Source organism: Scomber japonicus, chromosome 1, assembly GCF_027409825.1.
Source record: "Scomber japonicus isolate fScoJap1 chromosome 1, fScoJap1.pri, whole genome shotgun sequence".
NCBI classification, from domain to species: Eukaryota; Metazoa; Chordata; class Actinopteri; order Scombriformes; family Scombridae; genus Scomber; species Scomber japonicus.
In genome coordinates, this window is record NC_070578.1 from 29,966,312 (window position 1) to 29,991,996 (window position 25,685).

The following is a 25,685-nucleotide window of genomic DNA, read 5'->3' on the forward strand; positions in this document are numbered from 1 at the left end:
TACCCCTGCCAATGGAATCACGTTGCAGGCTAACTGAATTAATTGAGAATAGATGTTTTTACATATGTAATTAATTTAAATCATATCATTTATGCTTTGCTCAGTTCCTGTTAAACTGAGGAGGCACAGAGTCAAACCCTGTTTTCTTTTTGGGCAAATGAAGAAATCTCTATGGGCTATCCTGTCACTGATCAATGCACATTTAGATGTTTTAACATCTGGCAAGCCACTGGAAATTGGCTTCTATGGCAACATTGCGTTGCCATCATCCTCCCATCATTAGCTTTCACCATTGCCTCGGGGTTCATAATGTCGTTAGCTTACATAGAGATGCAGTAAAGTGATGTTACATGACGTTTCTCAACTCCTTTTATTGAAGTAGCCTGCCATGCAGCCTGCTTGTCCTATTCCATGGACACCACAGGGAAATAAGACATCATGAGAGCACAGGCTTGATGACATGAGGTTTAAAATTTCTTGCGTCAAACATCATTTAATTTGAGGATTAGGCAAATAAAAAGCATCACATAAGCTAGCAGGAAAAGCTTTCTAGCAGTGGTGTAATTTTAAGCTCTCGTGGAAAATGGGCTATAAAGGATTTGGTACTGAGCCAGTTGGCCTACGACGAGCTTTTGTATATTTTCAGTCGCTCTTTTGCAGCCATACTTAATCCGCTACATTTTCTGCTCACATGTAGCACAAAAGGTTTTTACAAAGAGATTCCTCCGTGCACCATTGCAGCACTAGTTTTAATCGAATGTGCAGTCAAAATGATTAGCCACAATGAGTGAAATTATGTAGTTGTAATTACAAACAGATGGGAGGCTTTATTTGCACTTAAGGCAACTGTGTGCATGGGAAATGCAGTGTGAACAAGAATAATTAAGAAGTTAAAGTCTTGCTTTTTTCCAAGTTGTGTTTAAATAATCAACACTATGATGTAAATTTGTTTTAAATTAACTGTATAGCTATGTGAACACTTTGCCGGGAGCAGCCATCACCTTCAAGGCTAGAGATTGTGAAGATACTGAGCTTTTTCTTTTTCTTTTTCATTTATCAAGACTTCAGTTTGTTTGTTTTCTGGAGGGAAACAGCGGGATAATGCTGTGGTGCCTCATGCTGAGATGTTTCTTGTTACCTGAGGGCTAATTTGGAAGAAGGCAAGTAACTCGTCAAGTGAGTCGGACAGTACTTTCTGTTTTAGTCCTGCATTTCTTTTGATGTGTGAAGGAAAGAATCGGGGAGAATAAAGAGAGAAAGATTTTTCATAAGGTGTTTTTTTCCAACATTTTAATATTCAAGAATCACTTGACAACTCCACTGGAGCAGTTGGTGATTAAGTGCCTTGCTCAAGGGCACCCACATATGTCCTGCCGGTCTAGAGATCTAACCTTTACTGGAAAACTGGCAAAATGTACTGACTTTATGGTTATTCATGACCTTCCTTTCTAAAGTCATCCTCATCTCAAAGTGCCTCAGAATAAATAAATCATCAGTATGTTGTTTATTTTGTCTAATAATATAATGTTGTGGGGTGTAATGAACATTGAAGCCTCTAGGGGCCGCTAGTGGCCTTCAGACTTTAATGTCAAACCTAATAATGAGAACACAAAACTATTTTCATTAACTAAAAACAGGCTGCAAGGGTTATATTTAGCTGGATGATATGTGTGTATGTGATGTGGGGATCAGATACTAATATGTCGGACCTACACAGCAGAGCTCTCGGACAGGCAGGTGGGGGAGACGGTGAGGAAACAGATCGCAGATGGCCTGGCTAAGATCAACCAGAGCCAGCTCCCCGGCAAGTACAAAGTATGGAGTTACCAGTTCATACTGTACCCAAGGGTGATGTGGCCTCTGAAGATGTGTGACCTCCCCTCCTCAGTGGCAAGCAAGATGGACGGGCTGGCAAACTCGTTCATCAGGAAGTGGCTGGGGCTGCCGAGATGCCTCTCAGATGTAGGCCTTTTCGGCAGGACCATGCTGCAATTGCCACTTCGATCCATCAGCTTGGGATACAAGCAGGAGAAGGCACGGATGGTGCTGGAACTGAGGGGATCCTCTGACCAGCTGGTGAGGGCAGCGGGCGCCCAGGTGAGAACAGGAAGGAAGTGGAAAGCCCAGGAAGAGGTCGACAGGGCAATCGGCAGGCTGAAGCACCAGGAGGTAGTCGGCAGAGTCCAGGAGGGTCGAGCAGGCCTTGGGAGGGGCGAGACCCCCTTGTTCTGGTCGAAGGCCTCCAAGGAAGAGCGGAAAGCCATGGTGGTGGCTGAAGTGGCAAGGTCTGAGCAGGAACGCCTCAACATCAAGGCGGTGTCTCAGAGCCGGCAGGGAGGTTGGACATCATGGGAAGGACTCACGGACAGGGTTATGTCCTGGTCTGACCTGTGGAAGATCCCCCAGGCAAGGCTCAGTTTCCTGATCAGAGCCACATACGACACCTTACCTTGTCCCCGAAACCTCCACCAATGGTTTGGTACCGAAGAGACCTGTCCCCTGTGCGTCAAGGTCAATGCTAGCCTCCAGCACATCCTGTCGGGCTGCAAGACAGCATTGTCACAAGGCCGATATAGGTGGCGACACGATCTTGTGCTGAGGAAGCTGGCAGAGGTGGCAGAGTCGTGCAGACAGGAGGCAAACAGCAGACCTTCCGCTCCAGCGAGACATCCCATCCTGTTCGCGAGGGCCGGAGAGAAAATCAACCCGCCCCGGCAGAGACATACAGCAAAACTCCTCTCACCCGGCAGTGACTGGTCTATGAGGGTCGACCTGGGGAAACAGCTCCAGTTCCCCAGGGAGATTGTTGAAACATCGCTCCGGCCGGACCTAGTCATGTGGTCAGAGGCTCGCAGGACGGTCCTGCTGGTGGAGCTCACTGTCCCGTGGGAGGAGGGTATAGAGGCTGCCAACGAGCGGAAGCGGGCTAAGTATGCTGACCTGGCAGCAGAGTGCAAGGAGGCAGGCTGGGAAGCCATCACGTGCCCTGTAGAAGTGGGGTGTCGGGGGTTTGTTGGCTCCTCAACTGCTCGCCTACTCCGTGACATGGGATGCATAGGAGGGGAACAACGGAAAGCCATCAAAGAACTGGCTGAGGAGGCGGAGAGAGGCAGCTTCTGGCTGTGGCTAAGGAGGAAGCATAGGAGTTGGGGGCCGAACAACACCTAGGGTGTCAGCAGGGGGTGGCAGGGAGAGATCCCTGGCATTGCTCCGCCACCAGGAGATGTACTGGGGTTAAAGGAGCGAAACATCTATGACTGGTGGTCCCCAGCTGATGACCCGCTTAGGCCCTCAAAGGTGTTTTTTGGTGTGTTAAGAGCACACCTGCAGTAAAAAGGCACCGGTGGAGGTGCGTCAGGCAGAAATGCCCAGCAGGTAGACCATCAACCTGTATCATGATGAGTGAACACAGTTTTGTAGAACTATTTAGTGCAGTGCATGTCCTCTAAGCAGCTGAATTTCTTGTTTATGCAACTCAGCCCTCCAGTCCTTTTAATACAACACAACAAGCTGGTTCATTGCACAGGGCACCATCAGTTCACAACAGGGCAAGTTGTTTGCAGTTCACTCAGTGTACAACAGAGGTCACTAGAAGCTGCTCTTGTATGAAGTTGGTAGATAGTCTCCATCAGTGCTGTAGATTAAAGTTCCCAAAATATGCTGTATGTGAAAGTCTTTCTTTAAGCTACCATTAACAAACAGCTTGTATCTTATTTCCTCCCCATCTGATTCAGCAAACCTGCAAGCGCAGGCGTGCTTTATTTATGCTGGTGGATTTTTATGCATGACAGTTTTGCTGGAAAAAAGTTCCTCCTCCCCGTCTTCCCCATGTTTCCCTTATTGATTTTGGCGTTGCTTTGATGTGAATCTGCGCCAGAAGTGTCACTTAGATAAATCACTGTTAGTCTTAGCTGGCATAGCTCGGCACTGGTGACAGAAGGGAGAATTCCACGCGGATCAAATAAATACAGATGTGAAGTAATTAGTTGTATTCCCGAGGAGCCTATTGTGGGCATGTTAAAGATGCTAGGGATCAGCTGGCTCTCCCACTAGCAGCTTTTTATCAATTTAAACAGGGACAGATACTAGGTGAGTCACAACCCATGTGGTTTATGATGAGTCACATGTCCGATGCTCAGGTCAGGAAATTTTACAAGGTGATACGTCTGTATCACTTGAAAATGTAAATAGAGGCAAACCTGTGTGATAATTAACAGCTTGGCATCTTTTTTTCACAGATTCATCACTTACACATTTGTGAATTCAAGCAAATGCTGCTCTAAAATAAAGATGTATAGATTGTTCCATCAGAAAGGCAACACATTGTTTTGTAGTCATGACCGGGGGATAGTTCAACACAAGCTTTTTGTAGGTGGCAGCTATCATGTAATTAATTTCATTTTTATTTAACCTTGATTCAACCAACCTAAGAGCAAAGTCTTATTTACAATGTCATCCTGCATGGCGAAAGGCTTAATTAGTGAAACTCACAAAAAGGAATTTAAAAAATATATATTTAAAAAGGCTGCAAGCTAACACAAGAAAATCTGCACACTCACATATGGACTAAAGTTTTCTTTGATTTCATGTCACCCATCTCATCATTTTGCAGCAGCCATTCCTCCTTAACATGAATTAAGCAAAGTACAGTATGCAGATGATAGCATATAGATGCAGTTTACAACAGCTGCTGTTGCTTCTGAGAAACACATTATGTTAGTGGCCTCCAACAATTTATGTAAAACACGCTTTGATGTTCATTCAAACTAAAAACACATTTGAAAAAAAGAGCTGTTTTAAGTGCATCATCTTATAACAAAAGGAGTGTACATTGGACACATAATGCTGCCATTACAATTAATACCACATCTTTGTGAAATTGAAACCCACTATTTTTTGCTCTCGCAATTATAGACCCCTTCAGGAGGGGACGTATTTATGCCCAGCAGTTAGCAATGCATTGATTTAATACGTTTCTAATCAGGACATACAGCTTCAGGGCCTGAAATGTTAATTTTTCCTGCTGCTTACAAAGTAGCCTTTGATTTTCTGTCACGGCAGTAATTACAGTGTTTTGCCACTAGATAGGGAGAGAGCTTTGTCTCGTCTAATTATGAGGTAATCATTGCTGTAGTGCCAGCATGTTGTTCTCACCTTTTTTGTTAATACTATTTTAATTTTATTTTTACAGCTTCCGGCTATTTCCTTCCCTTCTAATTCACACTGTGACACTGTTAATACTGGTGTGTGTGTGTTTGTGTGTGTGTGTGTGTGTGTGTGTGTTTGTGTGTGTGTGTGTATGTGTGTGTGTGTGTGTGTGTGTGTTTTTGGAGTGTACTGTGACTGTAATTGTTGTGGTATGGGTGCTGTTAATTACTGGAGTAAACGGTTGAATCACGGCCAGGGCCCTTTGTGGTTGCAGAGTGGCGGGCAGCAGCAGAGAGAGACAGAGGGCTGGAAAATTGTTTTTACCATCTGGGGACCGAGAGAGAGCGAAGGGGAAGCATAAAGGAGAAAAGGGGAACAGCAGCAGACAGAAAGGCCCAATTGGTGGCCAGAGCCTAAGGGTCCGGGGGTCCATATGGAAGGCAACACTTTGCCTTGCGCTTTATTGCACACCTTGCTGTTTTAATCAATGGCAAGCCTGTTCACAGAGCCTAGAGCAGCAGTGGTTATTTCTCATTGTCTCACTGTTACTTCCACTTTTTCTGCTCCACTATACCCCAACACTTCTAACCAAATCTCTAAAGAGCCATGCAGCAGTTTCAGGCCTCCGTGCTACGGTGAAAACATTTGTATTATGTGTGAGGTAAAAGCTCCTATTTTGTAATGATGATTTGATACGCCTTTGGCTCCTGCCTGCGCTGCTCTAATTCCCCAGCAAAGCAGGAATAAGAATGTAGATGCCTGCTGTGTTTGGAGTCGTTTCTTAAAATGGAGGATACCATTCCATCTGAATTCCATTTGAGTGTTGAACGTAATGGGATTAGGCTACAAAAGGCGTGTTAACACCGAGACGCTGGGACTTGTGCTAATAACAACCATAAAAGTGCCAGCCGGCAGTCTGACTCCCGCGTAACCCCACCCTGGTTGGATGCAGAGCTGGTAATCACCCCCCTCAGACCAAGCATCATGTAGAGGAGTGAGGTAAAAGGCTTTGGCTGTGTGGGAGGTTGCGTTTGATTTTTATCACAGAACACTTGCAGGAACATCAATATTTCATTAAATTAGACCCACACAACAGGGAATGGCCACCTGTTTAAAATGGAGACCTCCTGCTTTGATTTTAATGTTTTGTTATATGAACAACATCTCAGACAATACAGCTACAGAACAGCAGTCAGAATACTGGCCGTTTCATGTCGTTGTTTGCTATGGTCTTTGATAACTTTGTGCATTTACTGTAGATTACGTCTCACTACATTGGAATCTAAAAACCAAGACTGATCAGTGAAGTGATTTTATATTAACGACAATGTTCTCCACTAGATTAAAGTCTTGTGTTGATTTTGTCTTTATTATGTAAGTAAATCCAGACAAATCATATTTAGATTGTAGAAATAACACAGGATTTCTATTTAATTAAAAAATACTGAGAAAAAAGTCGTTGGTGAGGCACAGCTCGTTTCTTTTTCTATGATTTTTGAAATGTATGTATTTTTACATTAGGTCACTTTATCCATGATTCAGTCAGTTGGTCCACCACATTGGTCCAACGTAACTGAAAACCTACTCTAACACCACAAGAACAATCCAAACATTTCAAAAACAGAAGTGTATTGATGGATGGATGGATGGATGGATGGATGGATGGGTGGATGGATGGATGGATGGATGGATGATAATATTTAAACTACTCACAAATCTATGGTGTAACCCTCCTCTAAATGTCTCTGCTGTAACGTCCTCACATCCAGCACATTGGCTCTGTCCTCCCTCTGTCTCTCCCTTAAATATTTATATTCTCAAAGGACATGATGTTTGAATAATGTATTTTGGATGATTTACACAATGAGTATGTTGATAAATGTGCTTGAGAGTAATAGAAACATTAGAAAAAATAGCCCACAGTGTGTTCAGAATAATGATTTCATCCCCACAAATATGCTAAAGCAAGTGAGAAAAGCTTCAATAACTATGTTTTTATGTGGATACCAAGTGTATTACACAAACAGCACATAGAAGTAAGTGATTATATTACAGTATACTATCATTATTACACCATCATTTTAACATTATTTCTTTCAATAACAACTGTCAGCCAAGAGGCACAACTTAAACCATGGACTCCCAACCTTTTAAAGTCCCTTTTTACCACTGAGTAAACAGATGATGTGATATATATATATATTATGGGTATTTCATATTATTTATTCAATGCAATAATAATAACATGTACTTTTCTCATTTAGGATGAGGCTGTTTTGCAGAGAGTGAAGTTTAAATCTTTAATAAAAACATCTAAAATAATAAAAAATATACATTTAATCATTTTCTTTCAAATACATTTTCATACAGCCCTTTAAACCAAGAGTGACCCCCCTGTAAATCTTTGGCGAGCTATAGTGGGGTTCATGACCCCCAGGTTGGGAACCAGTGACAAGCACTAATTCTTAATGTTGGTCAGATATATTGTTGTAGCATCAGTAAGCACTCCCAAATCATGAAACATTCACCACAGCTCACCACTGATGTTTTAAAGCTAAAGAAATAAAAGTTCATGGATGAGTTGAGGGGAAATCTTGTGATCATCAAAGTGAAAACACTGCATGCTGCATGATGTCATCCAAAGGGCTACATGGTGTAATTAGGATGCACAACAGAAGCTATACTTTGCATTATATCTACTTTTCAACAGTGATTCAGCAACAGTCTCCATGTAAACTGACACGAAAGCTGTTGTTTGGCTCGTTGTATTACAGTCTCTGCCATTACTTGGATTTGTGATTAAATTTAGGAAAGTGCTGCCGATAGCCGAATTGTCCAGCCACTCTCAATTACCGTCTAGGGAGGGTACCTGAGAAAGCTTAACACAGCAATTAACAACTTAATTAAGTGCCACAGCCATTGTGGCACTTCTGGAGTCATACAACAAGGGGTGTATTGATTGCAGGGGATTGCCAGTTGGTCCCCAATTGATCGCCCAATTGATTGGCTTGAATAGGCATTCCTCAATGACTCTGTGAAGGAGTTTGTGTGTCTTGTGTGTAGTGTGTTTGTCTCAAAGGATGTAGCCGTCACACCACTGTGTGACACACTGATAATGACCTGCCAGACTGACTGCGTGGCCTCTCCCAATCCCCCTGGGTGTGACACACACGTCTGGTGTCAATCACTCACTCACTCGCTGTCTCTTCCTTTCACACACACACACACAAACACACACAGAGAGACTCCAGGACTGAGCTTGAACATCTGCAGTCTATTCTTTCTAAATGCACCTGACATGGATGCAGTAATAAATACACACTTACACACACTGTAAGCACACTGATACTGTATTTTAACACTACCAACAGCAATTACACTTGATTTCAATGCATCAATCATTTTACAACAATGTTTTAAGTAATGTCTTGATTTCTTTCCAGTTAAATTATATTAGCACTAGCACATGAAAGGAAAGAGAAATGTCACATTTGAACGAGGATCAAATTATAGCACACACACACACACACACACACACACACACACACACACACACACACACACAGAGGAACACACATGGATGCACCCACCAACCTACGCACACACCCCCACACAAACACAGATCCAGTGGTCCCTGGGGAGCAGTTAGGATGCAGGGCAGGTCCGGATATAAGAGGGGAGTGAAGTGGTGGTAAGACGTCAAATAAACTGTCATCTCTTATTGTGTCAATGAAGTAATTCCCTTTTAAAGGCTTGACCCCTCACCTTGGAGGAGCTCAGCCAATTGCAGTGTATTGGAGGAGCCATGAGGTGATAACAAATGACTTGACTGAGGGGGGTCAGCTGCTTGAACCAGTTACACCACTTAACCAGGTAGAGGTTGTGTCCAAATCAAAAAGAAATAGCCTACACATAGAGATTAATTGTTATTGTTTTGTCTTAATTTTATTGTAATTTTGAATGTTCAAGCCATGTAATTTTGTATACATGTTATTTTTAATTTTGTAGAGTAAGGAGAATACACCAAAGCTACCTTCTAGTTTAACTGCATTTTATTCCTTGACTCAATAGTTCCTTTTTTTGCCGCTAGGGGGTAGTGTTATATGGACTGACTTGAAGATTGCTCTCAATAAAACTGACTTCCTGACTATTCAACTATGATCAAATATGGTGTTGACAAACATTCACAACTTTGAGGACAGGCTAACAATCTTCAGCTTTAAGACAGGGTTCATCACACTTGATTCTGAAGATTTATGGGGGGAAAAATTGTGTTTGTTTTGTATGTGTGTGTGTGCGTGTGTGTGTGTGCGTGTGTGAGTGTGTGTGCGTGTGTGTCTCCGTGTACCTGTGTGTGCATGTCAGAGTGTTTGACAGGCTCAGCTCTCCCTGCGCCCACTGTGGTTCTGGGGTGGTCAACTTATGACCTGTAATTACATCGCTACTGTAGTCTCACATCTCTCCGGAGCACATTGGTCTCAGACACTTCAATTACCTCACTGCAATACCTCTGTTGCTCTCACGTGCCCAGCAAAATCATGATAGTCCAGGGAACGGACTGATTCAAAATGTTCTTCATGTGCAACAACAAATGTTGCCAATAGGACAGTACAGAATATGTTTTTTAAAATTATTTAATAAATCAACATAAAAGCTGATGTCTTTCTGTGACATATCATTACTACTATATTATAAGCATACTTAACGATTGGCATGATCTTTCTGGGTAGAAGAAAAGCTCACATCTGAATCCTCATGCAACCTCACTGACAAAATTCTTATAATAAGCCTCCACTCCCATCTCAATATGCAGACATTTCAATACTTAAACAAGGGAAGCTTGAGAAAACAGCACAGCAAGGCCAACAACAATGGCCGACACACATTCTTTGAGAATGGTCTGCATCAATTTGCATTCAAACTTGTTGTAAAATAGAGACGAGGAAAAGATCTATCTATTGAGGCATATTTGAAGGTTGGGTCCAGATGGCATATGTTTGCCCTTGTATAGTTCTGTCACATTGTGGTGTAACGGAGCCTCAGCTGCAGGATTGCAGCTTTTAATGAAAAAGTGGGGGCCGCCACATCCAGGTAAGACCCCTGGAGGTTGTATTTCCAGGGCTTTGTTATATCCCACAATGAGGCAGTGTGGACACACATTCACAGACACAGACACAGACACACACACACACACACACACACACACACACACACACACACACACACACACACACACACACACACACACACACACACACACACACACACACACACACACACACACACACACACACACACACACACACACACACACAGACAGATTTAACCAGACAATGATAGCTGCCACAGTAATGTCTGATGACACACACATGTAAAAGTAAAAATCAAATGCTGGACGTATCCTTGATAACCTGAAAGAATAATGAAAAACTGGAATTATTAAATGTCTCAAAACTTCCAACAAGTCAGGAAATGTCTGAGGTTAAACGCAAACTAAAACGCAACTTTGGAAATGAAAGAAAATCGTGGTATTTTTGGTCATAATTAATATAAAACAGGTTGTCAGACATTTTGGAGTTCTTTATGGGCTCACTGCAAGGTTCAAGGCTGGATTTGTTCAATTTTGGTCTTAGTTGAAGTGCCTCCAAATTTTATAATTTTCTTCTTTCTCTGAATACAGGTTGTCATTTTTTTTCCTATTTATGACTAATTTTGTATCCGCAGGCCTTCAGAAGTGTTAAGTGGCTATAACAGATGACCCTGACACCCCACTACATGACCGATTTTAAGATTTTATTAGTAATCTGTAAATCAATTTATAGTACAAAATAAGTATAAAGCTTTTTTAAAAGACCCCACAAAACCACTATTTCCATTTACATCTTGGTTTCATTATATTTAACATTATGAATTTGTCCAAGTGATTAACAGGAATGTACCCCAACACTGTATAGAAATGATCAGAGGTATCTAGTGGGCACTGATTTTGCCTCAAAACACTATAAGAGGGCTCATCAGTTACCTGTGGTGTCCCAGAAATGCTGATTAGATGAGTACAATCACATACTCTGTACTAAATGTTTCATTCATGTCACAGAATAATTTTCAGTCACACCATAAATCTCAAAATGGGACAGCTGACCGTCCAGAGCAAAACTGTTTGCTCAGCAACGGGACAATTGACCCTGGAGGCTTGAACTGGACTGCTGAGAAGTTCCAAAACTAATTATGGATAACTGCAGCAGTTGTCCACTCTGTCTTGCATTGTGTAATACATGAAACACAAATCTGGGTAAAAGTATGTTTGCTACTCTTAATATACTAGTGTGGCCCTTTTTCTTCTAGTTAGTTAAATATTATTAGTATTATGAATTAATCATCAGCAGTTTCAGCTGTCTGAGAATCAATATGTACTCGTCTGAGCAGAGTTTCAAGCCTATACTTTGTCCCAGTTTTTAATGCTATTTTTTTATTGTTAGAACTGTAATATTTTATCATTTTTTAGTAAACCAACAACAAATATTTGCTGAGTAATCCCCAAATGAGCGCATCACTTTAGGCTTAAATACTCTTCCCACTCCAGGTGCTACAGAGATAATTGGGACGATAAAATTGCTGTTCAGCCACTGTTGGTTGTGAGCAGAAGGTCAGACAACAGGCAGAGGGCTAAATATTTGAGTGTGTTGGCAGTCAGGAGAATCTCATCTGACAGCAAGGACCAACACACACCAACCCCACCACAACTTTCCACTGACTCACCCCAGTATCAGGTATGTTGTCTGCCATAAATTAGACCAAACATGCGTATGTGCTAATGACCTACTCAATTAACTAAAACCTGTAAATAATCCTCACCTACTGATCAAAATAACGTAATAATATGAAATTGCATTGAACCTTAACAGGAGATACTTTTCCCTCCAGGGAGGTCAGAGGTCACATCCATTAGAGCTGACAGGAAGTGTCTACTTAAAGGAGATTTTAGGATAACTGATGCTGTTGGCTTGTGGACATTCAGAAGGAATATCACTAAGATTTAAGATGGTTCATGTGGTAATGCAAACACATTATAGTATGATTATATATAATGATAATACATGCTATCTTGATTTAGTAAAATATGACTTTACAGTATAGAATATATTTTGCATAGTGAAAATATAAATTTGTTTGGTTGTTAAGCATGTTAGCATGATGTTAGCATGCTAATACAGAGCAGGTCATTGAAGGGCCACATCATGTACTTTAATATAGAACTTAACTTACATTTAAATTAACAATAATTTAATAATGCAGCATCAAGTCAAATTGTACACTTAAAAACAAAGATTTCCAAACACACAGGAAAGCATGATTAATCAGGATGCCAAACCATATATTTTTTTAAATATTAAATTACATTTTCTTTGTTACTTTCACTGTTCTGTTCATTGTGTTGGGTTATATATGACATGTGAGCACTGACCATGATGAGTTCTTTTACACACCAAAGGTCAGAGGCATCACTTACAGAGAGAGAAGGACCCCCCAAACACCCACTAAGTCGGTTATCTCATTCCCTATCAATTATTGACATGCAGTTGTCAGTTGAAAAGCCAGCCAGACTTTCCGTTGATCTGTTCGATGAATATTTCAGCTGACAAACAGGCCACCTGACACTCTGCACCAAAGCAATGTGTGGTTAGAGAGCGGTCGCTCATTTTGCCCACATGCACATATGCATGCACATGTACTGTATACAGTTACATGTTGTTACTACTGCTCTGTTCTCAATGTTTTGCTTACTGTTTATTTAGATTAATTTCCAACTGGACTGTGTATTTACCACCTTTTGTTTTGCCTGACTAACTTATAGTAATACATAATTTAAAGCAGGTAAAATTACTTACAGTCTGATATGCAGCTTTAGCCAAAACTAAACTAAACCAAACAACAACTATGGTATATACTGTATTTATTGCTGGAATTTCTATAACTACATTTATGCAAATACTGTAGTTAAATGCAGTTTTGAGGAACTTGTCTTTTACGTCATTTTTTCTATTTTATGTTACTGTATACTTCTACTCCACTATGTTTATGTGACAACTATAGTTAATAGTTGCAGATTCAGATTGTACATGCAAAACATGTTATAATATTATGTAATCCAACGCACTGTTACAGATAAAAATACCCAACACTCTAAAGTAGCTGAAATTATCCACCAGCCTCCACTGGTGATCAAATTAAAATCAGTAACAATAATCAACTATTACTGTATACAATATAACACTGACAAGATTTTGCTCTGCACTGACAACACTTTGCTCAAAGTTCCCCTATTTCACATACTAGTGTTACCATTTTTACTCAAATAAAGACTCCATCTGAAGTCTTCCTAATCCAATAATATGTGGTACACACATAATAATGTTGAACTTGCAAAAAATCAACCATGTGACTTTAAAGGTACACATGCAGTCACTCAATGCCTAATGAAAATCATTTGAGGCTAACAGATCAATATATTTGATTGTAATACATTGTAATATAATGACATATAAATACACTGTTCTTCACTATCATCATGGCTAAATCAGTCATAAAGCCAGGCATGCTTAGTTTTAGTGTTGTTCTTTTTTGAGTCAAGGTTTTTAAAGTTCCTAAATTATGTCATAAAAAGTGATTTAGGTACATTAGGACATAAAACAGGAGAAAACCACATTTTCACTAACTTGCTACTTTATTTCCACATAATTTGGTTTGGAGAAAATTGATGCATCATGCGAGTAATCAAAATTTTGTTGGAGCATTTTTGGCAGGGTCGTAAGAGCTGGACTAGTCCTGTTAATGTGAATGTCTGTCCCTGACACAGTGATGAAGTTACATCATTGGTCATTCACATCTTGTATCTGCCCTCTTGAGTTTCATACACAGCTCAACCGTTTTGACCTTAGTCTTGTTAACAATCAGATCCCTGGACTGAAACTACCAGTTGTACAATGCTCATATGTTCATAACAAAACATAATAAGCTGAAGTGAAATATTTCAAACAAATAAAATATTTTAGGGCTTCAAGCACTTTTGTTCCCTCTGTATCATGTGAAAAACAACACCATGTAATCACATCTTGCATTCAATAAAGTCACTTGACCAGAGCATGAAAGAAGAGCCAATAGAGCTCTGGTGAACTGGTGATGTGTTATTTATGTTGGGCTCAGTTCAAAAGCAGCCTCTATGAAGAAGACACACCCCATAAATTTTTCTATGGCCCCTATGAGCAGGTCAAGAAGGCGCCAATATTTCCTCTTTATTAGAAACAACAGAAACAACATGCAGCCATAAAGGGGACCTCAGAGGTGAATCTGAAACATGGCAGAGAAAGCATGCTGCTACGAGAGCTGAGAGGTAGTCACACAATCCATTCCTTCAAGCGGCTTGTCCATATATCGGTGCTTTTCCTCATAACTCTCACACCAGTGACTCACAAACACTCCATGCTTCATCACAGGTCAACTTGGAGATGAACTTTAAAGGAAGATGTAACAAATGATCGCTTCCCCTCAGGCAATTCATATCTGCTGAAGTGCCATAACCCTCTACATATCCTGACCTCAATTTGAAGTCTGCGTGTTGAAGGCCCATCTGAGGGAGATGGTATCGATCTGAGCAGGGACTCTGGCAGCATCAATAAACAACAGGCTTCAGGCTTCAAGGCTGAGGAGACACGTCTCTATTTCAGCTGGAGGGTTTGCATCTGGATACCTGAGTTGGGATGTGGCCCTGGACAGATGGTGGGACACGGTTTTTTCTTTTCTTTTCTTTTTTTTAACTGAACTTACAGCAAGTATAGCTCCACTTTGAGGCCATAGCCAGTAATGTCCTCCTTACTGTTGGCTCTAGCAAGGTAAAGAAGGCCATAAACCACAAGCACACACATTTTCACTTTAAATAATTACTATTAATGTAAAGGGGCATGTAGATAGAAGGTTACCTAGTAACAGTCAATATCTACGAGGACGATCAATGCTTAACCAGCAGACAAATAGTATTTCAAGATCAGCATTACAGTGAAAGAAGACAGTGCTGACTTTGGCTCATTAATCAATAAACACAACAAAGCGACCAATACATTTGACACAGACTAATGAAATAATAATAATCATCATGTGAAGAGGAAGAGGAGGAGAAGGAGGAGGAGGAAGAAGAAGCAATAACAGGCTGCATTTGTACACATTGTTACACACGAAAAACAGCCATCAATGAAAATTAAACTATTTGTAAATAAGTAATGGGCAATCTTGTTGGACAATTTAGTTTGTGTCTTGTTTACTTGCTTTTCCCTCTTTGCTGAGAAAGTTAAATAAGTGTGCCTCATATATTTAGAGTGAAACTGAGCTCACTTTGCACTAAGCAGCTTGTCAATAGTAAGAAAAAGAGGTACAGGGCAACAGAGGAGGTCTGATAAAATGGCTTTTAATTACCAGACAGAGAATGCTGGCCTTCCTTTTCCACTTTCTCCTCCCAGCCAAGTCAGGAGTTTGATTTCTGATAATATGGATTGCTGACTGGGCTTCATCCTCGTTGCCCCTAAAGCAGAAGGACCTAACATCAAGTCCTGGGAGAGCATGTTTGACAAAGTGCCATATAGATCCTCTGCTTTTCATCAGAGGTCAGTGCTGGTGGAGGCATTAATCAGGACACTTGATAGCCTGACTTTGTTTTTCCCATTTACGCTCCCGTAACAATTAGGCAAAGTAATAATTTCAGGCATTACATGGAAATCAATGGGTCTTTAACCCAGCTGTTGGCACAGGTGTAAGCGATGAGGTACATTCAAAGTGAGTCAATGCGATGAACTTTTAACCTCAGTGTGAGTGTGTATTTGTGTGTGTGTGTGTGTTTGAGAAAGTTGGCAATAGATTGACAAATAAGCAGTTAGATACATTTAAGATAGATAGATAGATAGATAGATAGATAGATAGATAGATCGATAGATAGATAGATAGATAGATAGATAGATAGGTTCCCTTTTCAATGCATTCTTTACTTTTTAAACAAGACGGTAACCACTGATAGAGAAGTTCAGCTTTAGGCCATTCAGGGGTGGAGACTTTTGTTGAATGGCTGGCACAGCGCACGTCTCATTGATATTGTTTTCAAGTACCGCATATCCAGCCAAGTCTGAGCGGGAGCCATGGGGGAGATAGAACAAGTTTAACAAGTTCTTATCCTCACGCAGGACCACGGTCAACAGACTTGGGTATCCGCTCTGCTAGTAAAGTGTGGTAAATTAACAGAAAAAGAGACTTCACTTTGGCCAGAGATCAATGTCTCTCTTCTCAGTGCAATCAGAGCTGTTTGATGAACAGCTAGACAGACTGATTCTGCTCCTCAATCATAAGGCCATAGTCACTAAAGGTTCTAAGAGCCAGTTAATGTTACATTTAGTCATACAATTACAATGATTCATGCTGACTGGAAACTTTAAAATACTAATGCTGTGTTAATGTGGAATTAAAGAGATAAAAACCTCTTTGAATACTCACGAGGATACATAACCCTCTGCTCACCTCCTACTTTTTACCAAGAGGTTTGTATTTTCAATGCAGATTTGGAGCTTTGTCATTACTTTGTGTTTCCGTGAAACTGAGGACCATTCATATAGTATCCAAATAAACTTTTATAATTGGGATTTAAGGTCAATAAAAAAAAATAAAAAAAGGATATTTAATCATTATACACACATCCATTATACCCCCATAATGTTATTTTATACTCAATTTTGTACTTTCATCATACTAGAGCTCACATCAATGTCAAGTCAACAAAAGCAGTCCAATGTAGTGACAATCTCTCATGATGGAGCATGTATTAATTCCCATTCAGTTTAAAAGGTTAAGTTGTACCCAGTTACCTTCATGCACTTTTTCTCTACAAAGCTTTTCAATCCAACTCCTCTAGTCCGCAGCACATTTATAATTAGGATGATATCTTGGTTTTGTCAGCAGTACATAATGTCAACAATGACACTGAAAAAAAGGTATTGTAATTATTTTGATGTCACATTATTCACACTATATTCACATTCCAATAAGGTAAAGTTGTAAAAAAGAGTCTAGCATAAAATTATAAAAATGTTGGCGATGGTCAAATTGCTAATTAAATCCTATGTTGATGGTTGTCAAATAAAGTTACATTACCACATATTGGTAGGTCTGGGTCATTTCTCCTATTGTAAGGGGAGCAGAAGCACAGACCTTCATTGAAAGAGTGATTTCAGATAAGATTTTTAAGACATGCTTTGACATAATATGGAAATGTGCTAGGAGCTTTTTTTAACCACTTAACGCACGCTGTTCCGTCTACGGGACGGGACGGATGTTAGGAGGTAGCCACAAGTTCTTTTGAATGTTTTAAACACCAACCCTTAAACATATATACTCATGCCGTACATTGTTGGAAAGCTTAGATTGTCCTGATTCATTCAAGACCACTCACGACTTATATGGTTGCTCACAGCCGTAATAGTATTACCGATTAGCTCGGCTAGCCCCTGAGCTAAGTAAGAAAAGCTATAATGCTACATACCTTCAAAGTCTTCCCTTTATCCACAACGATCATCTTATGACTCAGGACTTTCTGTACAGCTCGCCAAATATCCATTCTTGTGAAATATGAAATCCGTTTCCATAAAACCGGAATACTTTCCTCAATATGTCCATGTATTTAGTCCAACACGTAACGTAATAACACAAATAACAAACCATATACGGTCCGTTTACGTCATTTCCTGACCTGCACGTCCATCTCGGAGTACACGTGACTAGATGTATACGACCGTGAGCCTCTCCTGCTTCTGACGACACCACACACAAGCCAATCGGTGTTTAGGTTTAGGCAGTACATGTCTCCAAAGCCAATGAGGACATGTGACCGACAACAATGACGACATGGCTTTGATTGACTGCTGTTCCAGCCTATGGAAATATTCGGTGAAATGAAGTTGATAACCTTTTAGCCAATAGTATAGATATGGCCATTTGTCCATTTGGAGTCTCCAAAAAGGACCTGAGGAAAACGCATGGACATACCTGTTGAAAAATAATTCAGAAAAATTCATCTTTTGGTCTTTTGACTCCAAATTTGGACTGCATGAAGCCAAGACATGTGTCTGTGGCCTCATTGTGTCTATATCCTGCTGAGAGGTCCCTGAATGTCTGTACACATGTCATTGTAAAGGCAAACCTATGGGTGAGTAAACAACCCCATCACTGTAACCTCTGCCACTCTTTGTCAGTAAGTCACAGAATCACACGGACACTTTTACAAGAATCCTGAGAGTGTTTCCTTTCCAATGATACCAGACACATCTCTGAGTCTCAAACTATGTGGGATCTGTGCTGCTCACAACTTGGGCATGTCGTTTAGGCTAACAGCATAAAAAACAGGGGCGTGTGTTAAGTGGTTAAGCGTATATTTGAATGCAGACTAATTATGCTAGTAAAGTGACAGCTTACATTTAGCATTTCAAGCATGTCATCATTTTCACTGCAGAGTCAATAATACAATATTTGTGTTACCAGTAGTGGAAGACAGAGCCTTTACTTTAGTACTAATACAGCAATGTATAAATACTCTATTACAAGTAAAAGTCCCACTTGAATTAGTGCATAATATGTACATAAGTATTAGCAATACAGTAAGTATTACAGTAAAAGTAGTGGTTTGGTCCCTGTGACTGATGTATTATAATAAATTACATTACTAAATTATTAAACTGAAGCATAATTTTGTAAGCAGCCTGTCACTGTTGTAGCTGCTGGAGGTGAAGTTAGTTTAATCAAGTGGTTGTCAGCCTAGGGATCGTGTCCCTCCAAGGGGGTCACCAGACAAATCTGAGGGGTCGTGAGATGATTAATGGGGGAGAGGAAATAATAATAATGATAAGAAAAAACCAACAACGATCTGATACACAAGTTTTAAGTTTTTGGACTTCTAGACTTTTACTCTAATCTTTGATTTTTGGTGAAATATTGGATCATTTGAACATCTATTGAAATGAAACCATGTGAGAAGTTTAGAGAGAAAAAAATCACAATTTGGTGGAGCTATTAACAACTCATAGATATCAGAATTGTGACCCCGACTACACACTGCTTTTTGTAAGATGTCAAAAAGCAGTGTGTAAAAACATGTGTTGTATTTTAAACACCTGTTATATTATTTATCTATCTATCCATCCAGCCATCCATCCATTTTCTGCCACTTATATGGGACGGGGTTACGGTTTGCATTATGCTGAGTAAGGAAACCCAGACTTCCTCCTGCCCAGAAATGATCCCAAGGCGTTCCCAGTCCAGGAGAAATATGAAATCCCTCCAGTGTTGTCATATTATCCGTTGTGTCATATCTTCATCTCAGGAGTAATTAAAGATGTCAAATAAATTTGGTGGAGTAAAAAGTACAATATTTCCCTCTTAAATGAATTTTAGCATAAAATGGATACAGTCAAGTGTAACAGATGGAAGTAAAAATGTATTTAAGTAAAACTTAGGCCTGTCATCTGTTGCTCACTGTATGACAGTCACTTCACAGTAAAAGAAGCCATGTTTTTACAGGTTACAGTAATGGGAATCTTTTAATTTGAAACGTACAAACCGGATGTTGATTCGGAGCAGTTGGCCTTATTTTTTACCCTCAACCCGCATTCCGCGAAGACCCGCCCTACTCTTACGCTGATTGGCTAGTTTTCTTTGCCTTCATTGGTCAGATTGGTTATGTTGTTGAATGAGGAGTGTTATTGGTTGGATTTAGGTTGAAAATAATAGGTCACAGCCAATCAGAAAGCACCTAAAGAGGGTCTTCACAGAATACGGGTGGGAAAAAACTAAAGCGAGCTGTTATGGTTTCCTCTAGACTAGCTGCATAGCTAAACCTTTCCGATAACGCAGTTTAAAAGAAGTTTACATTAAAAAGTAAACCTCTCATACGGTTATGACGTGACTCCGGCAGTGACTGAGCTTTTGATGGTTGACGTTGTTTAAAATCTCTCCCATCACTGAACAGGATGCTAGCATATGTTAGCAGGAAATTAGCTCGTTAGCTTAGACAGCCAGCCAAGTGTTTATTATGAAGCGTGTTTTTTCTTCTTTATGCTTATACTTTACTTGAACAACGTCTCCATTATGGACCCCGAGGGAATAGTGATCCGTATTAAAACGCCGGCAGGAGACATGGACTCGTCCGTCGACAGTCCATCTCTTCTCAACTTCAATGACTTGCTGGTGAGTCTTCCTCAAAGCCAACTTTCACTTCATTCTTCCTTGATGGTAGCTTTTTTAGAAAGACGACATATATGTAGTTTAAATTCAAGAATTTGGGTGAATGTGTGTTATACTGAACAGTTAAATATTACAAAGCCGTGACCCCACTTTACATTGTAATATTTGTGATGTAACAAGCTGTAGCCTACGTCTCTCTCCTGAATAGTATCTGTAACTATTTATGTGCATCTGTCTGCAGTTTTGTTCTGTATAACTTGTAAATATCATTTTTAGGTCGCTATCAGAGATGTCATGCCTGAAGCCACCGTCACTGCCTTTGAATGTAAGTTTCTACTTGTCCCACACAGCAGTAGGTCCTGATCATGTCAAAGATACTGTGAAGTTTCTGAAGGGTTGCTTGCAACTAACAGCTTCTTATTACAACAAAACCTGAGTCTTATAGTTTACCAACTTAGTAATTTGCACTTAAAGCAGGTATTATCTGTCTCATCAGGTACATAAAGCTGTGTGAAGAAGACAGAATATAGCAGAATTTGGATTAAGTTAAGCTCATCGATACATATCCAAATAATATGAATTATACCATATTTCATACTGACATGTATCCTAATAAACAATATGAAAATATCTGTTTTATCCTTTTACCATTTGTTCTGATGAAAATGTGCAATAATAGTTTAATTGTGCCATTGTGATTGCTAAATTAGTGTATCCAAACAACATTATTTCTGAATAACTTGTTACTGGTGATGATTATGGTCTGAATCAGTAATTGTAATGCTAAAAAGTTGATGGATAAAGTGTGTGAACATACTGGTGTACAACTTTGTTTCTAGATTGGTCACGAAATGCTGACAAAAGCAGCAACTTTTTACCATTACAAAATTCATGGAAATACTTGGAAATACAAGAACTTAGAAACTCTTTGCAGTTTTGTCACCCACAATTTCCCAATAGTGTTGCAGTGTTTTCTCTCATTGTGTTCCTTTTGAAGTGATGTGTACTGTTTCAAAAGAAGTGACTCCTCATGACAGTTTTCATAAAATTGAAGGACATTCATGAAACAGCTTTCCTTCTTTGATAGAATATTAAATGCAGTTTATATTGTTGTGTTACATTTTGTTGTAAGTCATTCAAAGTTGGCCCCTCCTCTCCAGGTCAGAGAGGGAGGGGGATAGAGAGAGAGAGAATGAGCTAGGGTGTATATGAAGAGAGAGCAGTGCTGGTGAGAACCAAGTTGTGAATCAGATAAATAAATCATTTGTCATTGATTGATTCAAGTCGGTTATGTTGTAAATCACATATTAACACATCCACACCTCCGCACAACCCTGCAGGAAGGTGCCAGATTTTATGTGAATGCAAAGCTTCATCATATCCGCTGTGGCCTCTCTGCTCTGCGTGTGTGTTGCTCAGTGCTGTCTTCAGTCAAGCAGACAAACAGACCTGGAGTTCTTTATACATCTGTGACACAGGGATGGAGAGCAGAGCAGAAGAGACAAGAGACAGACATAGTGATGTAACCTGGACGCTATGCTTCGAGTCCAAATGTCACACCCTGCACACTCTTGGGGCTTCACACCCACTGCCTAAAGGTTGACGTACAGAATAGTTTTGAAGACAGCAAAAATAATCTCTGCAGATAAAAACACCATCACTCACTTCTAGTGGGTCATAAGTAATGATTGGTAATGATTGGGAGGGATTATGTTTGTATGAGTCGATACATTGTTTTCTAAAAAATCCTGCGTAGTATATCTTTAACAAGTAGAGTCAAGCAGTCTTAACTCTGAACTCTAAATCAACTCATTATTATAGTTTAAAATGTGTTCTGTTATGAGTGTTGCCTGTGGCGTTGAAAACTGCTTGTGTCTGATTATTTTTTAAATGATTTACAACCCAAATTTGAACTTTTTCTCTTAGATGAAGATGAGGTGGGGGACAGAATCACTGTGAGAAGTGATGAAGAACTCAAAGCCATGTTGTCATATGTGAGTACATAAATTATTATTATTTTTTTTTTTTTGTTTATGACACACACCCATGCCTCAGACTGCATTACCAAAAATGTGTCTGTTATAATCTTTCAGTATTCTAGGGGCGATTTCTTTTGAAAACTGTTTCTGTCTCCAATGTTTATAAGACATCTGTTGCATGTCTGATCGTCCTAAAACAGAGAGCCCTCCTCCTCTTTCTCATCTGTTGCTGTTTTTTGAACTTTCTTCCTCAGACTTTTATGGTGTTTTTGGGGAACTTTTCTAGTCTTAATCAAGGACATAAGAATAGAATATCTTTTATTTCTGTAGTAGCTCATGTCAGGGTAACAGAAGCTCTCTATGGTCATCAAATCCTTACCTATCAGATGCTGCGTTTTGTTTTTGCCTGTTATGACTACTACTACTACTAAACATAACCAAACCACAGGAATGCGGTTTGGCTGTGGTTGTGGTACTGACTACTACTTTGTGCTTCCTTCTTGACACTGTCTGTGTATTTACCTGCTGTTCACAAACCAGTATGTGTTTTTGAAATAGAAAAGCCTCATCCAGTTCTCTCTTAACCAAACCTAACAACTGGCTTGTTGGTAGTTTGCAGTTACACACACACACCCACAGACACACACAGACACATATGCACGCACATATATGCCAGCGCACACACACATACACACCTCCACTACCCATGCAGCACCCCCACCTAGTGCATCATTTTCATATTCCGCCATACTTACTGTTCATTCCACGGACAGTAAGAGTAATGACATGTAATGGGTTGCTCTACGAGGTACACTGAAAGCTAAATGAACTGTCAATTTTTATTATTTATTATTCAGTACTTAAAGTTTTGCCTCATTAAAGAACGGCCCCCCTGGGCTGCAGAATTGTTCAAAATCTACTTTCATCTGTGGATGTCTTTTACCCCCCATCAGCTCACAATGATGCTGCTACAGCCACAGGCACAATTTACACTCCTTGTTTTTTGTCCATTTTTATCATGCATTCACTTCTGGTTGCTTTTTAATCATTAAGTAGCATAGGGTAGCAGGGTGATTATGGAAAAAGAGACAGCTGTTGTGCAGATAAGCATTGTGAAACAAGGATGGAAAAAGTACTGACCTCAGCCAGCTTTATGATTCACATCAAAATATTTTGCAGTTGTCTGTGTCTGTGAGACTTTTGAGTGAGTCAGAGTATTGATGTGTTTGACAGTTTCCCTGTGTTACTACCATTGTTATGTATTGTATGTAGGGTTGGTGGATATGACCCTTAAAATAATATCACAATGTTTTTAGGTATTTCTGCGGTAATTATATTCTTGATGATATGACACAATACTCCTCACAGTATTTTTGTCTCTCCTCGTACTCAACCGGTTGTTTCCACTTGAGGCGGTGAAATAAGTCTGTTGTGCTGCCCTCTTTTGTTGCTAAAGTCTTCTTGCACCTCTCTAATATTTTTGTCGTTTGTTGTGCATCTGATCTTTTATAATTAAAACACATCTTTTTGTTTAGTCTTTTAACATCTTTGAAATAAAATCAAAGGCACTCTTTTGGGCTGCTGTTTACCTGTCGATTATTTTCTCCATTCATTTTCTTGGTGCATAAAAGGTAAAAAGAAAAAAAAAAAGAAAATATCAATCACTGACTGTCTAACAATACATTGACAGTACATTTCTAAAAGATTTTATATGAATACACCAAATTAATACTACCTTTTATTAAATTAAGTAATGTACCTGTATGTTGTGTATTTGGAAAAACAGGGTACAATAAAAAGGAAATAAAAGGCTGAAACAATGCTTTGAATGATCTGTGACATTTTATACTACTGATTTCATTTTGTGATGCAAAACATCAACTTATTGACATTGTTGATATTGTTCTTTATTCAGATGATGTGACCTCTTAATAGCATATTAATTTACCCCACTGTTCACATCAGTCTGCCCAGCACAAATACTCTATTCGCCTCCACACTGCTTCGTCCACAGATTTCAAAAGCCATTTATACAATGAATTTTTGGCAAACAAATCCAGGAGTGCTGTAATGGCTTTCTTCTCCTCGTGGGACAGCCATGTGTACAAAAAGCTACTGATCACCTGGGAAATACCGGGCTCACTAAAATATAATTTACACTAGTCGAGTTCTTCAAATGTCTTTATGCAAGGGTTATGCATTTCAGCATTCATTTGCATTTGTGTTTAGGATTTTTTTGTTGTTGTTGTGGTTGTTTGCTGTGGTTGCCATTTGGCCTCCGTAGAGACCCTGGTGGATTTTTTGCCTCAGTGTTGTTAATTCCAGGTGAGCAGACAGCCATTATGTGAAATTAATAGGAATTAGGGGAAACCAGCATGTTAGGTGAAAGGTGGCATAAATCATTAGAGTCTCTCATGGCTGCTTTGTGTGTGCATGTGCTTCTGTGTGTGTTTGTTTGTGATAATTAGTTAACAAATGTATTACCAGACTTTAAACCATGCTATCATTACACACTACTTTTTTTTCTTTTTTTTTCAAATTCAAGAGATCTGGTTTAATGTTGCCCTGCGAAAAAATGCATGCACCTTATTGCTGAACAAAATTAATGCTCAAATTCAGCACTTAATTAACATCAGTCTGCAGAGGGTATTTATCGTGAAAAGTATCCCCCATCACGGAGAACATTGATTGCTACATGTTCCTGTGAGACCCACTAGTCTTCCAGGCATCTCTAATCATTGTTCGACACCTTGAAAGACAGACGCCCCTGTTCAAAGTTAAAGACTGGCCTGTGTCAGGTGCTAAAAAAAACATGTGACCTCATCCGTTCCTCACTCAGCTCCCCCTGGAGGTAATAGCTCTAATTCCACCATTCTTACTCCCATTTCCCCTTAGTCTGCTAATGATGATGAGACCCAGTCTCTGCTCTCACTCTCCCACTTGTCCCTTAAGGCTGAGCGATTGTATTTGGGATCGGACACTGTTTAGTTATTGGCCAACAATGGAGAATGTCTTTTAATAACATACCTACTACGGATTACGTGGTAATTGCAGCCTTAATCAATAAGCTAGCTGAGCGGAAAATTAAAGGTACGTGAAGCCGGAACCCCCCCCCTCCAAACCCCCGTAACACACACAACATGTTTTTGGTATTAGGCCCATTGTTCAGATGTGGCCTAGTGAGAACGCTGGAGGGCGAAAGCAGAGGGCTAGGAGCGAGGAGGGATCTGACAGTGATAAATAGGCCTTTTAATAACAGCTGTGCCACTTGGGTAGCCATTCTGATCCATT

The 25,685-nt window shown here is 39.9% G+C and overlaps 1 protein-coding gene across 2 annotated transcripts in view; it reads left to right on the top strand.

Annotated features, from left to right (window-relative positions):
* Positions 1-20,021: 20,021 nt before the first annotated feature.
* The window catches only part of map2k5 (mitogen-activated protein kinase kinase 5), a 55,967-nt gene continuing 50,303 nt past the window's right edge, over positions 20,022-25,685 (top strand). For both annotated transcript variants that reach the window (XM_053316112.1, XM_053316120.1), the window contains exons 1-3: positions 20,022-20,418; positions 20,692-20,740; positions 22,342-22,409. In XM_053316112.1, the coding sequence (XP_053172087.1) occupies positions 20,287-20,418; positions 20,692-20,740; positions 22,342-22,409 (249 nt within the window). In that variant the 5' untranslated portion in view covers positions 20,022-20,286. The remainder of the gene's footprint in view (positions 20,419-20,691; positions 20,741-22,341; positions 22,410-25,685) is intronic.